At 43.0% G+C, this 16,655-nt stretch overlaps 1 protein-coding gene across 8 annotated transcripts in view; it reads right to left on the bottom strand.

Moving 5' to 3' along the window:
• The window catches only part of LOC128352043 (transmembrane protein 247-like), a 61,329-nt gene that overhangs the window by 13,939 nt on the left and 30,735 nt on the right, over positions 1-16,655 (bottom strand). For 2 of the 8 annotated variants that reach the window (XM_053312263.1, XM_053312246.1), the window contains exon 2: positions 1,608-1,838. In XM_053312263.1, the coding sequence (XP_053168238.1) occupies positions 1,608-1,790 (183 nt within the window). In that variant the 5' untranslated portion in view covers positions 1,791-1,838. Of the gene's footprint in view, positions 1-1,607; positions 1,839-2,255; positions 2,395-3,061; positions 3,083-3,147; positions 3,434-7,349; positions 7,431-12,877; positions 13,517-16,655 lie in introns of those variants that run through there. The other 6 variants (XM_053312274.1, XM_053312237.1, XM_053312222.1 and 3 more) reach the window with 6 other exon arrangements.

A 16,655-nucleotide genomic window follows, 5' to 3' on the forward strand; every position in this document is an offset into this window, starting at 1 on the left:
ATTTTTGTCTGCCTCTGCGAACATGTTATCTGTGATTTTTGTTAGTGGTTCTAAGCAATTTGATATTGTTGGCTTGTTGTTTTTTGCTATCACTTTTTATTATTAAAATATAAATTATCTATATTACAGGAAGATCACATTGTGACACAAAATGTGTCTGGTATAAACATCCAATATTTTTTGCTATAATATCAAATAAATTGCATATAACCTGAAAAGTGTCTATATACATTTATATTAGCTCAGGCCCCTCAAGTTAGCTTGAGATTGCTGCTCGCACTGTTGCTTGTGTTGGGCATTGATTCATTTGGGGGCATTATGGCCCGCTTTACACCCCCCCCCCGCCTGCCCACTGCATGTCTGGCAGTGGGAGTGGGCATATTGATTCGTTATTTGGGGCATTATGGCCGGCCGCCCACTTCCCCCCCACACCCACCCAGGCTTCGCTTCTGTTTCCCTAACAGGCGGGGGGGAGGAATGGGAAGCAGAGCCTCACGAAGCGCCTTTATTCATTTTCAATTGCGACGCTCTGCTCTGCTCCCCCTTCCTCCCCCGGTTAGGAAAACAGAAGTGGGGAGGCACACACAGGGGAAGAGTGACAAGTGTGCACTTTTCACAGTTCCTGGGCTCCGTTTATCAACCACCTTTTAACATCCAAGGCTGTTCTTTGACTCTTAAACATGCAAAGGTAGGTAAGAGAGTGGAGAAATCACTCAAACATTACAGACCTGTCCTTGGCCCATGAGATCCTATGGGTCTTTTAAAAGTATACATGATGAAGGAGAAGCAGCCTCTCTTTCTAGCTCTCCCAAATTGGAGAGAGGTCAGTAGTTGCAAGGTTCCATTCATGGTCATGTCATCTCCTGCAGGATTATAATCTGCTTTCTGCCCGTTCTGTATCCCATCCCATCCAGCCTCACATTTATTTGAGACACCTTGCCTCCTGAGATTCCAGATGCCCCTCCCTTCTGTCTTTTAAGAAACTTCTGAAAACTTATCTATTCTGCCAGGCTTTTAGAGGTGTGTGTGTGTGTGTGTGTGTGTGTGTGTGTGTTTCCCCCCACCCCACCCCACTGTTGTTGTTCTAATTATGTAGACCGCCTCAAGTCTTAAGGGAGTCAGGCAGTCAATAAATTTGGTTCTGCTGTGTTGTTATTTACACCTTTTAACTAGTTAGGATAGTTAGCAGAGTCTACATTGGGCCAGGAGAAGGAGAGGAAGGCAGTGATGGGGGATGGGGGGGCGGGGATTTTAAAATCTTGTCTCTAGTCTGGGCCCAAGCCAACCTTTTTACGCCCCTGGGTATAGTGGATGGTGCTGAACCATGGCACTCAAGACAGCCAGGGTAAAGTAGTGCTTAAGAGTGTTGGACCAGGAAAAGTGACACCTGGGTCCAAATCCCCATTCAGCCATGAAACTCACTGGGAGACCTTTGGCTAGTCACTCAATCACAGCCTAACCTACTTCACAGGGTTGTTGTGAGGACAAAAAGGGGTATCACAAGTATGCCACCCTGAGCTCTTTGGAGGAGGAACAGGATATAAATGTGAATAATAATAAACCTCTCTAGAGATAATTTGCAAGGCAGCGTTTTTTTCTCCACTTACCATCTTTCCCCTGTGCTTTTTGGAATCTTTAATAGGGGTTATCTGCACAGCAAATTCAATCCCCGCCTGCATCTCCTTGAACTCTACAGTGCCTGCTTGATAAGAGTATTCAGATCCCTCTACATTGCTGGTGTGATCCAGATCTGCTTGAATCTCCTTGTCTGTGTGATGCACAGACTCCATCTCAAAATTGGAGAAGTCAGAGGATGAATGGGGATCTCGGGATGGTTCCTGGGGCAGATGAGAAGCGAGGAAAACTTTATTTGTTAAAGTTTTAGCAAAAACTTTATTTGTTAGCCGCCCCATGACAAATTGTTCTCTGGGCAGCTCACCACACAGCATCGAAATGTAGAATAAAACACATAGAACACCTTAAATCACAGCACACACACACACACACACACACAAAACACAGTGCAAAACAATTTTTAAAAAAGTTTTAAAAGTCAGTTTTTGAAATAAAATTTAAAAATAAAATTTAAAATGAGCCCCGGGCCCTTCCGCCCAACCTTCTCTTCTGCAGTTTCACGCAGGCATTTGCACATGTTCATTCCCTTGGTTCAGAAACATTTTTAACATATACATCTATTACAATCAATTCATATATATCCATTCATACAACATCAATACTGAAGAACAAGCTGTTACCCAGCTGGCAGAACCCCCCTCGCTCAGGGGCCCAGGGGCATTTATTTTCCCCACTCTTGTTCACCCATAGCATTGCCTCTGGTCCAAGGATAGAAACAGGGCATGATCCAGCCAAACACAAGCACTTTGTTCTCTCTGACTCTCTGACTCATTTCAGATAGCTCATCATCATCATCATCATCATCATCATCATCATCATCTTTTATTACACTCACTAACCTGAAATAGTATATAACAGCAAAAATAAAAAACAAACACTATCTAACAGTGCAGTGGGGAAATGACTTGACCAGCAAGCTAGAGGCTGCCGATTCAAATCCCTGCTGGTATGTTTCCTATACTATGTTTCCCATACTATCGGAAACGTCTATATGAAAGGCATCACCTCCTGCTGTGTGGGAGATGGCAATGGTAAACCCCTCCTGTATTCTACCAAAGACAACTGGAGTCAACTAGGAGTCAACACTGACTCAATGGCACACTTTACCTTTATTTATATCTATATTATTATAATTATATATATGCTATCATATAGACGTTTGACCAGCAGTGGCAAATCTACCTGTATTACAAACAATTCATCTATTACCCTTATCAGCTAGCTAAATGCAGACTTAACTTACCCATCAATTTATAACACCTACTAATAAAACTAATTAGCATTAACAGTGTTCAGATTGTTTCCTGCTACCCTGCTAATAAAAGAGATTGCATATCTAGATACTGTATGTGTATCATGAGCTCGGAGGCGTCTAAAATGTTGCTGCAAAGTCTTTGGAAATTTATTATTATCATTATTAACTGACATCCTAATGAAGTGCCAGCACAAGCCTCCTGAGAGAGCATTGAAGTCTGGTAGCACAGCCAGGTATTCCTTGTCTCATGTACCCACCAACCGAACTTCAGATGGAGGAGGGGTGCCGAGCAGGGCTTCTGCAGGCGATCTCAATGCTATCGTCTATGTGCCATTTTAAACAGAAGAACTTTCTGGAATTACCATAGCAGATTTAGTCACAGGAAGAGACTGTGCATCTGTTTTGGATTCCAAGGCTGAAGCCTCTATTTCCCCACCTGCCCCATCTGGAAAACCTGAAACCAGCTGCCCCAGTTTGAAGCAGACACACACACTGTTCAAAGACAAACCAAATACTCCCTTTCCTAAACTGCCACAATGATGTCAAAATGTTCTATACTGTGGTGACATCATAATTTTACTGTTACCACAACACTTACTGGCGTTGCTAAGGGCCTTTTGTGGATTGTCAATTTACCAGATCTGTCATGCCTGATTTAAAGGCCATTTAATTAAATAAAAATTGAAAGACGGAATGAAACAGGCTTGGAAACATCAGGAGGAATCAAAGATTTGGTCTGTCAAGGATATATATTTTCTCCACTGCAAGAGTAATGCCAGTCAATCCCTCCTTTCACATGTCTCAGAGAATCTCTATGCTATTACTTCTCCACTCGGGGCCTAAACAGATGTGATGAGGCAGATCTGATTTGCAGGGCCATTGTAAAGCAGCCGTGAAGATGTTGAATTTTGACTGAAGCAGTAGCTCCATTCATGTGTTATGTTCAACACTTATTCAATCTAGACCTATTCAGATGTTTTGTTCAATACGCGTATGAGCATGTACTTGTGCACTTGTACACAGGCACAGATCTGTATGCAGGTACAGTTATTCGCAAGTTACACATGTTGAATTCGGGTAGTATTCCAAAGTACATTTCCTAACTGTACCCGGCATTTGAGGAACCTGTACCCAGGTTCACTTTTAAAATGAATGCAGGTACAGTCATTCATACAAAATCATGTGCATGTGAATAGACATCTGAACAGGGCTAAATAATAATAATAATAATAATAATAATAATAATAATAATAATAATGTGCCCTGGGTGCAGTTCCAAAAGACCTTGAAGAGCACCTCAACACCATAGGGGCCACAGAAATCACCATCAGCCAATTACAAAAAGCAGCTTTACTGGGAACAGCCTATATTTTGCGACGATATCTATAATAACCAACAGTATTGATGATAAAATTCAGCCATCCCAGGTCCTGGGGAAGGACTCGATGTCTGGATGGAACAAACCGGTCAATGACACCTGTCTGACTGTGTAAACAAGAAATAATAATATTTATCATCAATACCGTTTGACGATATCTATAATAACCAACAGTACTGATGATAAAATTCAGCCATCCCAGGTCCTTGGGAAGGACTCGATGTCTGGATAAAAGAAACCAGTCAATAACACCTGTCTGACTGTGTAAACAACAACAACAATAATAATAATAATCGCCATGACCCCACTTTCACAAATACTAAACAAAATAGGCCTCAGATACGAAACATCTAAAACATCAAGTAAAATCAACCATCTGCTGTACATGGACGATCTGAAGTTGTATGGAAAGTCCCAGTCAGAAATTGAATCACTGCTAAATACTATCCGTATATTCAGTAGTGATATAGCAATGGAGTTTGGACTAGACAAGTGTGCTGCATTAATAATGAACAGAGGGAAAATAACAAAAACAGAAGGAATAGAACTGCCCAATGGAAGCAAGATCAAGAACCTGGAAGAGAAAGAACCTTACAAATACTTGGGCATTCTCCAGGCTGATAACATCGCACACACTGAAGTTAAAAGAAAGATTGGAAGTGAATACATCAGGAGAGTTAGAAAAATCCTCAAGTCCAAACTCAATGGCGGGAACACCATACAAGCCATAAACACCTGGGCTATACCTGTTATCAGATACACTGCAGGAATAATAGACTGGACCCAGGCAGAGCTAGAGACGCTAGATTGTAAGACCAGGAAAATCATGACCATCAATCATGCTCTGCACCCCCGCAGTGATGTAGATAGGCTATACCTCCCTCACAGCTCAGGTGGAAGAGGAATGCTGCAGGTCCATCAAACAGTAGAGGAGGAGAAAAGAGGCCTTGAAGAATATATCAAGGACAGTGAAGAAGATGCACTTCAAACAGTCAATAACGAGAAACTATTCAACACCAATGAAACAAAGCAGGCCTACAAGAAAGAACAAGTCAAGAACCGAGCAGAAAAATGGAAAAAGAAGCCACTGCATGGTCAATATTTGCATAATATAAGTGGAAAATCAGACATCACCAAGACCTGGCAATGGCTTAAGAATGGCAACTTGAAGAAAGAAACAGAGGGTTTAATACTGGCTGCACAAGAACAGGCACTAAGAACAAATGCAAAAAGAGCAAAAGTCAAAAAATCCACCACAAACAGAAAGTGTCGCCTTTGTAAAGAAGCAGATGAAACAGAGGACCACCTAATCAAAAGATCGCACAGACTGACCACAAACAAAGGCATGACAAGGTAGCAGGGATGATACACTGGAACATCTGCAAAAAATACAAGCTACCTGTAGCCAAAAATTGGTGGGACCATAAAAATGAAAAGGTTGAAGAAAATGAAGATGCAAAAATATTATGGGACTTCCGACTACAAACAGACAAACATCTGCCACACAATACACCAGATATTACTGTAGTTGAGAAGAAAGAAAAACAAGTGAAAATAATCGACATAGCAATACCAGGGGATAGCAGAACAGAAGAAAAAGAAATAGAAAAAATCACAAAATACAAAGATCTACAAATGGAAATTGAAAGGCTGTGGCAGAAAATGACCAAAATAATCCCAGTGGTAATTGGTGCCCTGGGTGCAGTTCCAAAAGACCTTGAAGAGCACCTCAACACCATAGGGGCCACAGAAATCACCATCAGCCAATTACAAAAAGCAGCTTTACTAGGAACAGCCTATATTCTGCGACAATATCTATAACAACAGCAACAACATTGACAATAAAATTCAGCCATCCCAGGTCCTTGGGAAGGTCTCGATGTCTGGATAAAACAAACCAGTCAATAACACCTCTCTGACTGTGTAAACAAGAAATAATAATAATAATTAATAATTCAATTTCTATACTGCCCTTCCAAAAATGGCTCAGGGCGGTTTACACAGAAATAATAAATAACTAAGATGGATCCCTGTCCCCCCAAAGGGCTCACAATCTAAAAAGAAACACAAGATAGACACCAGCAACAGTCATTGGAGGTACTGTGCTGGTGGTGGATAGGGCCAGTTATTCTCCCTCTGCTAAATAAAGAGAATCACCACGTTAAAAGGTGCCTCTTTGCCAAGTTAGCAGGGCTAGTGGTAAAAGGGAATGTGGGCGTTGTGGGGGAAGGGGGAATCATTTCCTGCCACATAGTATCCCTGATCTAAATGCCCCACCAGTGTTTCCTCTAACAGGGATTCCCAGACTTCATCCGAGAATTCCTGTTAAGAGGGAATACTGTGCCCCACCCTTTGAAAGCTATTAGACCTATATGGGGGGGGGGCGGGGGAGAGACATCTCTATGTTTTTCTCAGCAGGATAAAGAGCAGCTTTAGCAGGAGGCTTTACACACATGACTTTTACTTCGAATCTCCTCCGGTATGGAGCGTGCCAGTCCACATATTAGCTGCATTTACCCTGAAGTCCCTGCGGGCTATCAGTACAGACATGACTCTGTTTCCCCCCGAATCATGGCTGCGCATTCTGGCTTAGCCCGATGTATGTCCGGCTTAAAACAATCCTCTGTTTTCAGCGGCTTTTAAAATAAAAACCTGAGGCTTCTATTATGCCCCGCAGTTTCTCTGTGATGTGTGGAGTGGCCATTGGCAGTAATTCGGCGTTTTTCAAAACTCAATGAAGGGGAGTTTGACAGCTGTGTTGGGTATGGTGTGCTCTGAGTGATTTGCAATTTCAAGGGCTGTAGGGGCAGGTTTGTGGCAGGTTGGTGAAATTCTCTGAGGGGAGTCCAAAAGGGGAGGGGGGAGGGAGAAATTCCTGAGTTAAACACTTATAGTTTTACATATGCAGACTGGAGACTACCTCTTCGATGTAACCTGAGTCCTTTGTGTCTGAGCTGATTCCAATAGCTGCATTTTTCTTTCATGACAGAGAGAAAGCAATGATTTCTACTTTAAACTTCCCTGCCTCTTAAATGGTCGGGGGTAGGGGTGAGGCATGAGGTGATGAAGGCAGTCACTCACAAAAGCAGGGTTTGGGTTAAGAGTTCTGTTGTTGGCAACTTGTCATGATGGTCTTGCGGTCTTCCGTAACCAGCTGTCGAACTAAAAGGAAAAGGAAAAGCTCTCTCTCACCTCCTCTTCTGGAATGGGATTGATTGGATAAAAAACCCAGAGTGGGAACATACACAGGAAAAAGATCTGCTTGATTGCAGAGAGGGGCCGACCCTATGTGAACTGTCCATTTAATCCCCCAAATTAAACATCTGTAAATCTGCTGCAAAGCAGATTCGCTCTTCAGCTACCCTGCAGCATAAAATGAAGCCATGTGTGAATAACTCCCAGAAGGATTCAAATCTGGAAAGTGGCATGGTGGAAGAAGGAAAACATCTCATCCCCCACCATGTCCACAGTCCCACAATAGAGCTTTTAGATAGATAGATATAGATATAGATATAGATATAGATATAGATATAGATATAGATATAGATATAGATATAGATATAGATATAGATATACACACACACACACTGGAGCTCCAGTCACAAATCTCCCACATCTCGTCTGTTTTACCTAGCTCTCATTAGGCTTCACTCAACCCCAAGCCCAGTATCTTTCACGCTGCTGCCTGCATTGATTCCCACCACAATTTAAAATGTTCGGGAAGTATTTTCCACAAAGTTTATGTGCATGCCTGCCAGCACTCCACGAGAAAAATATTCTCACAAGGATATATATCGGTTTGCATGTTGGACTGGGAGCAGGGACACCCGGGTTCAAATCCCCAGCCAGGAATCTCACTGGGTGACCTTGGACCAGTCACTTATCTCTCTGCCTAACCTACTTCAGAGCTTTTGTAAGGATAAAATGGGGTGGTGAGCTATCCTGAGCTCTGTGGAGGAAGGGCGGGATATAAATTCATTAATAATATTTATGTGAGCACCTGCCTCCCATATTATGCATTGATCTCTACTACTTGCTATACACTTACTGTGAAATAAGTTGGGATTTGCTACAGACATTGTCTCAGTTCTTTATACAAGCCATGCTTCTCTATTTGAATGTATCTATGTACTAGCTTAAGGGTGGAGTCACCGTTTGTTTGTCTGCTCCTCACTTGCTGCCTTGAATTCAAACTGAGAGGTTCTCCCTCTCTCTGCATAAGAGACTGTTAATCGGTTTATTGTTTTCTTAGCCTATGTTTCGTTAGTAATAAATACTGGCACCTGTCTCCAGATGCCGCCAGCCTGTCTGGTGGCAACTCGGGAGTGGGCCTTTTCTGTAGTCACTCCTGGGCTGTGGAATGATATAGACTTTATATAGACTATAGACTTTAGTGGTTTAACATCTTTACCAGCCTTTAAAAGAGCCCTTAAGACACATTTTATAGCCAGGCTTTTAGTAATTGTTGAATGTTTTAAATTGTTGTTTTAATAGCTGTTTTGTTTTGCTTTTATGAACCACTTTGAGCCTTTGGAGTCAGGAGGTATATAAATTAAATTAAATTAAATTAAATTAAATTAGAACTCTTGTTTCTCAGTTATAGTTGGCTTCCTGTTCAATTACTTATAGAGGGTAAATAATTACTCTGCAACAAAATATTCATTCATTCATTCATATTTAATTCAATATATTTGCATCCTGCTTTTCTATAGGTTATGTTCAATGTGTGTAACAATCTGGTTATAATAACTGCTACAAAACACAGGTACCAAAAATCAAGGAAATATCACAGTTAACACAATACATTATTATTATTATTATTATTAGTAGTAGTAGTAGTAGTAGTAGTAGTAGTAGTAGTAGTAGTAGTAGTAGTAATTCGATTTCTATACCGCCCTTCCAAAAATGGCTCAGGGTGATTTACACAGAGAAATAACAAACAAATAAAATGGAACCCTGTCCCCAGAGGGCTCACAATCTAAAAAAAATCTAAGGGCTCATAATCTAATCACCTTATCCACATCTTATGTTGAATGCACATACGATCTGTGTACAATATATGCACGTACAATTACACGCACATTAGGTTCAATGCATGTACATTAGCACCCTTTCCTCTTGCTACCCTTCACTGAAAGGGGCCTGTACTGTGAATGCTGTGCAGTAGTCATTCATACAAAAACACGAACATGTGTACAGTTACCCCTGTTGACTGAGCAGAGAGGCACCTTTTGAAGTGGCGAATCTCTTGTATTAAATGGGGGAGAGCAACTGTCTCTATCCAACCTGTCACAGCATTCTTCCAGGGGCTGTTGCTGGCGTCTACCTTATGTTTCTTTTTAGATAATGAGCAATCTAAATTCCCTGTTTTGGGACAAGGAACCATCTTATTTATTAATTATTTATTCTCCTATGTAAAATCCTTTGATAACTTCTATTGAAAAGAGCAGCAGCAGCAGTAAAAAAAAAATCACCTGCTTGCCCTTTTTTGTGTGTGGGTTGAGTGGTAGGAAGCACCCATCATGCCATACCACCCAATCTACTTTGGTGTCCCTCATGGGGAACAATGGGGTGTTCCGAGTTCCCCATTGTTCCTTATGGCCAAAACAAACTGCACTCACAGAGTGTACATACAGAAGTTTTGCATTGCAATTTTCAATGCATTTTGTGTCCCTGCCTTGTAAAACAATGCACATTAGAAGCACATAGTTAAAGGAATCTGTCTCTCCCAACACAGAATACTAGACATTTTTTCAAACACAGTCCAAAAATGGCCCCCCCAAAAAGAATCACTGACCCAGACTGCTCTGCCAGCCACAGTTCCTGTGCTGCAGAAACATCACTAACACAATTTGCTCTCTTAGAAACAATTATGACACAATTATGACTCTTTACTTCAGCATTGCAACATCTGCCACAGCAGCATCCTTAGCAGCAAGTGTAACCATAAGCTCAACTAAAACAACATATTTAGCCACATTTTTACTGAGTACACCTTGCAATGCAGACTGCAGACTGCAGAGCAGACCAGAGTAGTGAGTAAAGCACAAGTTAGTCTCAAGGCCAGACATGGAGCTCATCTCACAGCAATCACCCAGAAAATATCAGAGAGAGAGAGTGACCAAGTGCTGAGCTGCCACACTGTCCATTTATGACTACAATACCATCTCACAGACTAATCCACAACTCAAGGAAGGAAGGCCGGCATCCAAGTTCTGCCTTTGTCCATCTGAGATCCAGCAAAACCAGATAGTGAAAAATATAGCAGCAATATCACAGCATATTATACTCATTGCTGAGAAAAGAAAACCACAAAATCAAGCCTTCCTTGATTGCTTCCTTCCTCCTCTCCAAGGACACACTAAGGGCTCTCTCTGCCTCCCCTCTCCAGGCCCTTTGAAAACATTTTGCAATTCTACCCTTATTGACACCCCCCGCCCCAGCCAATGGGGGCACAGTTGCCCATGATAACACGTGATTTGTATGATAATAAGCCAACCAAGAAGCAAGGAGATCTCAAGCCAATCAGAAGCCAGTGTCAGAAAACTAATCAGCGGGGGCGGGGGGAAGCCCACCAGAATGGTGTTCAAATCACTCAAATCAATTCAAGCTCAAATCAGGGTCATTTCTATTCAAACTCAAATCAGGCCCTTTATTTTAAGGGCATTTTGTTTTGAGTTCAAATAACATGAAACAGCTTGATTAAAGCTCGGATTGTTTCATACTTGAATCAATTTACACATCTGTAGAAAAAACTTTTGTTTACAGGATAGTTATGGATATGGCAGCCCCAACTTAGCTTCAAAGAATGAGGAAATGTGACTGCCCTTGATGTTCATACCATGAGGGCATGAGATCTGATGTCCACTCTGAGATATTGTACTGGCCCTAACCCTAATCCTTCACAAAATTATTTACATACTTTAGATTGTGATTTTTTGCTTTTGTTCTAAAGTTCAGGACAGGCCATGCTTTATTACCTTGTATTTATCTCAGCCTCCTGAAGTTAGTTATTAAGATTTCCATGTTACTCACTGGGGCGCTTCTCACGATCAGCAAAAATCGGGCTAGTAGAGGCTAGCCCGATTTTTGGTGACGGTAAGAACCACCGGGCTCGCAGCTGAGCCCGGTGGTTCTTGAGTGGGTAACCCGCTCGAGAACCCCTGGTAAAAAGCAGGTTTGTGGAGCAAGCGCTCCAGCAAACCTGCTTTTTACTATCGTGAGTTGCCGCGGCATGCCCTCGCGCTGCGCCTACTCATGAGTAGACCCCCGGCCGGGAGGCTTAAAAACAGCCTCCTGGCTTGGGGGTCTCCCCAGTATGCCCTGAGCAATCATGCAGGGCATACTGGGGCTTGCGGGGGCTGCACGGCCCCTGCTCCCCCCACTCCCCCGCCAGCTCCATCTTGGAGCTGGCCATTGTGTGGGTGGCCGATCCGGCTGCCCAGGGCTCCCTGCCCTCTCGTGAGTGGGAGAGCGGGCTTAGCCCGCTCTTCCCGCTCACGGCTAGGAACCAGGTCTCACTGATTGTGAGACCCGGTCCACTGAGAACTAGAACTGAGAGATGGTGGTTAACCTCAAGTCAGGCACAATCCTTAGCTGATACTTTCTTCATTTTGTTTGATGAGCATTTCTTCAATATATCTTTCCAGGCCTGCATTCATCAGACAATGGCAATAATATGATCTCATTGTCCTGAAGATCCTATGATAAAAGAGAGGCTAACCCTGTCTTTAATTTCTTTGTTTGCTCTAGAATTTCCCTCCCAGTTTATGGTGACGTTTGGTGCTTCTGTGGATACAAGATTAATTGAAATTAGATTATTAAATGATATTTTTGAACCATACATATTTTACTGAATTTGCTTTACATTCTATTCTCTGCAGAATTCATCATTATCTGGCTTGGAATATGAATTTGCCCACTTAATAATACATGGCTCTGTATTTCAAACTGAGCACAGTCTCACCTCAAAAGTCTTCTCCTGTTTATAATTTCAGTTAGACCCCTGCTAACTGAACAAAGAGGCACCTTTAAAAGTGGTGATTCTCTTATATTTATCAGGGGGAGAGCAACTGGCCCTATCCAACTCAGCACAGTATCCCTCCAGTCGCTGTTGTTGGTGTTTACCTTATATTCCTTTAAAAAAAAATTATGAGCCGTTTGGGGACAGGGAACCATCTCATTTATTTATTCTTTATTTTTCTATGTAAAACCTCTTTGGAAACTTTATTGACAAGTGGTATATAAATAGTAGTAGTAGTAGTAGTAGTAGTAGTAGTAGTAGTATCATTTACTTACATTTATATCCCACTCTTACTCCAGGGAGCCCAGAACAGTGTACATGGTTATGTTTATCCTAGGATTGCCAGGTCCAGATGGTGAAAAAGGGCAATATCTATCTCCAAAAAAGTGGAAATAGAGGATGCTTTTCAACAGGGCTATGTGGCCGCAAGGAGTAGACACCGACTCAACGGCACACTTTACCTTTTTTCACCAAAAAGGTATCCAACAAGTCTCCACTTTACATAAGATTTTGCATATGTTTATTGGTATTATATATGCATATTTTGATTTTAGAAATGGACAATCTGAGAATAAATATAGCTCACCACTGTGAAGCTGATGTCCAGGTAAGCTGTATGTCTGCTCAGTCTGTTGTCCAGGTGCAGAGTTCTCAAGGCCCCTGCTTCTTAACTGTAAATTCATCTCCTGGCTAGGTTTACCACACACCCAGCCCTCTGACCTCCACCCCCATGGGTCACCCAGCCTGCTCTCCCCAGCCAGGCCAGCAACTTCACCTCTGGGCTTGAGGCAGGGCAGCCAACTATTATTTATTTATTTATTACAGGTATATTCCACTCGGAGTGGGATATCCTAGGTCGCCAAAACCTAAGGGGTATACTCATGGGTCAAATGGGCCGTAACCCAAAGTTTGGCTTTTAAAAAGCCAAACCTGCCAACTGCCCCAGAGCGGTGTACTACAAACATGTTTCTCTTCACAACCAGGGGCGGAGCCACCATTGGGCGAAAGGGTTCAAAGAACCCAGGCCGCCAATGGCGAAAAGCCGCCGAGAGAGCCCCGCCCTGTGTGGCTCGGGCTCCATAGGATCCCAGAGCAAACTCCCCCCTCCCACGCCCGGGCTGCGGAGAGCCCGGGCAAGCTCTCTGCCAAGTATTTCAGGCAGCTCCAACTGCCCAACAGAACGTTTTTCCCTTCCTCTCCCTCTCTGGAGCTCGTTCGGGCTCTCAGCAACCCAGGCCACGCCCCCTTGCACATGGCAAAGTCACATGACAAGGGGGCGTGGCCTGGGCTGCCGAGCACCCGAACGAGCTCTCGGCGTGTCATTTCAGGCAGGGTTGGCTGCCTAATAGGACGTTTTCCCCTTTCTCTCCCTCCTGAGAGGGAGAGGAAGGGAAAAACGTTCTATTGGGCAGTCGGAGCTGCCTGAAATACTTGGCAGAGAGTTTGCCCGGGCTCTCAGTGGCCCAGGCATGGGAGGAGGGAGTTCGCTCTGGGTTCCTATGGAGTCCAAGCCGCGCCCCGTGTGTGTGACATCACGCGCACGGGCATATTGGAAGGGGCCGTCGAGCGGGGCTGGACACAGGCTGCCACTCGGCTGGCTCCGCGCCTGCTCACAACAACCCTGTGAAGTAGGTTAGGCTGAGAGAGAAGTGACTGGCCCAGAGTCACCCAGCAAGTATCATGGCTAAATGGGGATTTGAACCCGGGTCTCCCTGGTCCTAGTCCAGCACTCTAACCACTACACCACACTGGCTACCAAGCCAGCCTCTTTGTATGCTGGCTAGTGCATGCATGGTCTCCCACTCACTTGCTGTTCTCTAAGACTACAAACATTTATCTACAGCTTTTCAACAGAAGGTTTCACAGTGGTATTCAAAGAAAAATAAATAATAAGATGTTCCCCTATCCCCAAAGGTCTCACAGTCTAAAAAGAAATGCAAGTAGAGTCGCCAGGGTTAGGGTTCTGGGTTTCACGTAGATTTCAAGCATCTCACCTAGATTGCTTAGCCCAACCAGATGTGCCCCTGCACCTGCCAGGCCCACGATCTGTGCTACTGCATTACATGGCTCAGCAACCTGCCACTGAAGCAGAAGCTCCACTCTGGCTGGTCACTAGGAAGGGGAAAGAAACAGAGGAAGAGAAGCCGCTCATGAGAGCAAAGTGTTCTGAGAAAACAAAATGTTACAACTGTCCCCCAGAACTTTGGGGGACAGATGCCCCCCAAAAGCACATGCAAAACACCATACCACAACACATACAAAAAAAGAAAACAAAATAGTCTCTGTTCATCCGAATGCAAATAAAATAAAATAAAATAAATCATTTGGTCCCCAAAATAGTTGCATGCCCTCTATAAGAGCCCCTAGTTGCCAGCCCTAATTTATTATCATAACAGCCCTGTGAAGTAGGTTAAGCTGAGAGATAAATGACTTTGGCCCACTATCACCCAGTGAGTTTCGTGGCTGAACAGTGGTTTGAACTTGGGTCTCCCAAGTTATTATTTCTCTATGTAAACCACCTTGAGCCATTTTTGGAAGGGCGGAATAGAAAGCAAAGCAAATCAAATCAATCAATCTCCCTGGTCCTAGTCCAACTACTTTGCTGCACATCCCATTCTATTTTGAACTCCAGTTATCAGGGACACAAGAGAGGGCCTTTTCAGTAATGATGCCCAGATTGTGGAACTCCTTGCTCCAAGAGACATGCCTGCCTTTCCTCACCCCATGCTGGTGGCTTTTAAGATGTGTCAAGACACATCTTTTCCACTTGGATTTAAATGGATTGTGTTTATTTTTATTACTGTTTCCTGAACTACATATTTTAGTAAAGGGCCAGTTCAGCGTATGTGACAGAATATATGACTGACCAGCCCCGCCTGTGGTGAGGGATGTGAGAATTGTTGGAAGTTAAAGGACTTCGCGCTGTCTCTTTGTCTCAGACAGTGGAGGACAGACTAGTAAGTCAGAGGGCTAGAGAGTCAAGACATTGGTCATCACTTCTCCACTGCTCTGATGCTATCCCTTTGATATGTAGATTGCTACTCTTAGGGATCAACTTCCTTTTTCTCCTCTCTCTCCCTGCCTGCCTTTCTACCTTGCAACATGGCAAGCCTCTATCCCTGCACCATATGTGCAGAGAAGATGCAGAATCCATCTGCATCCAGCTAGATAGATAGATTAGAGATCCTAACTCCTCACTTTCCTATCTAGAATGGAGTTCCTTAATAAATGCCTTTTATATTGATTTGAAAGTATGAATTGGCTGCAAGTTACTTTACTCTCAGCATACACGCATGCCTAACTAAATCCGCTGTGTTGTGCCTCTGTGCACTCTGCTATAATGAGAAAGGGATTCTCTCACCACAGAGAATTTCCAACAAGAATGTCCTCCCTCCTGGTGCACCAGCCGTAAGAACCTAAAGTAAAGGACTTGGTATATAAATTGTGGGACAGCAACAGCACCATAAGGGAAATGTTGACTCAACAGAATAAGCCACATCATGTTCCCATGGAAAATTGGAAACGGACTACCCTGACAATAAAATGAATTGTTTTTATCATTATTTCAGAGGTGGTTTTTTGCTGCTTCTTTTTTAAAGGTCTGTTCCAAATTGGGGTAGGGTGGAGTCATCCAATGGAAAGTTAGGCTTTGCTTCTGATGGCTGAAGATCTTTGCAAACTGCATACGGATATTCGGAGTATGCACAGATATAGCACATCACTTTTTTGGTAATTGATTAATGCCTTCTAAAATACAAATCACTCTTTTCCTGAACTTCTTGTTATTCAAACCTATTAGTTGCCTATTCATTTTTTGGCAGAAAAATTATCATGGAACCTCCCCCACCCCCACCCCGCAAGAGAAATGAACGTATTTTTTAAAAAAACACAAACATATTTAAAGACAAAAGTATTTACAGACTTATTTATAGAAAGATGGTCTTTACGTCTGAATTTTTCTCAAATACATGCCTTCAGTGCCGCCATCAAAAATGTACAGAATATGTTTCATGTAATGTAATTTTCTTGGTTGTAATATGCAAAATATCTAAATATTGTATTTTTTTAAGTGATCACTTTTACTACTGTCTATACCTCATGATATCCTTGTGTCATGATAGCTAGGAATGGGGCCCTGCTGCAAGAGCTATGAGCCTAGAAATGGAACCCCCATATTCAGTGGCAGTATAGCTCTGATTTCTAGATGCTGAAGACAAAAAAGAGATGACTCTTTCCATCCTACCCTACTTGTGAGGTGTTCAGGGGTACCACTGGAGAGGGAAATGACTGCCCAATGACCAAGAATACAGTTTGGTTTTCTCCAATGCCCTTACAGCAGCTTTAACAGTAGACCTTAACCAGCA

The sequence above is a fragment of the Hemicordylus capensis genome, chromosome 1 (genome assembly GCF_027244095.1).
Source record: "Hemicordylus capensis ecotype Gifberg chromosome 1, rHemCap1.1.pri, whole genome shotgun sequence".
Lineage (NCBI taxonomy): Eukaryota > Metazoa > Chordata > Lepidosauria > Squamata > Cordylidae > Hemicordylus > Hemicordylus capensis.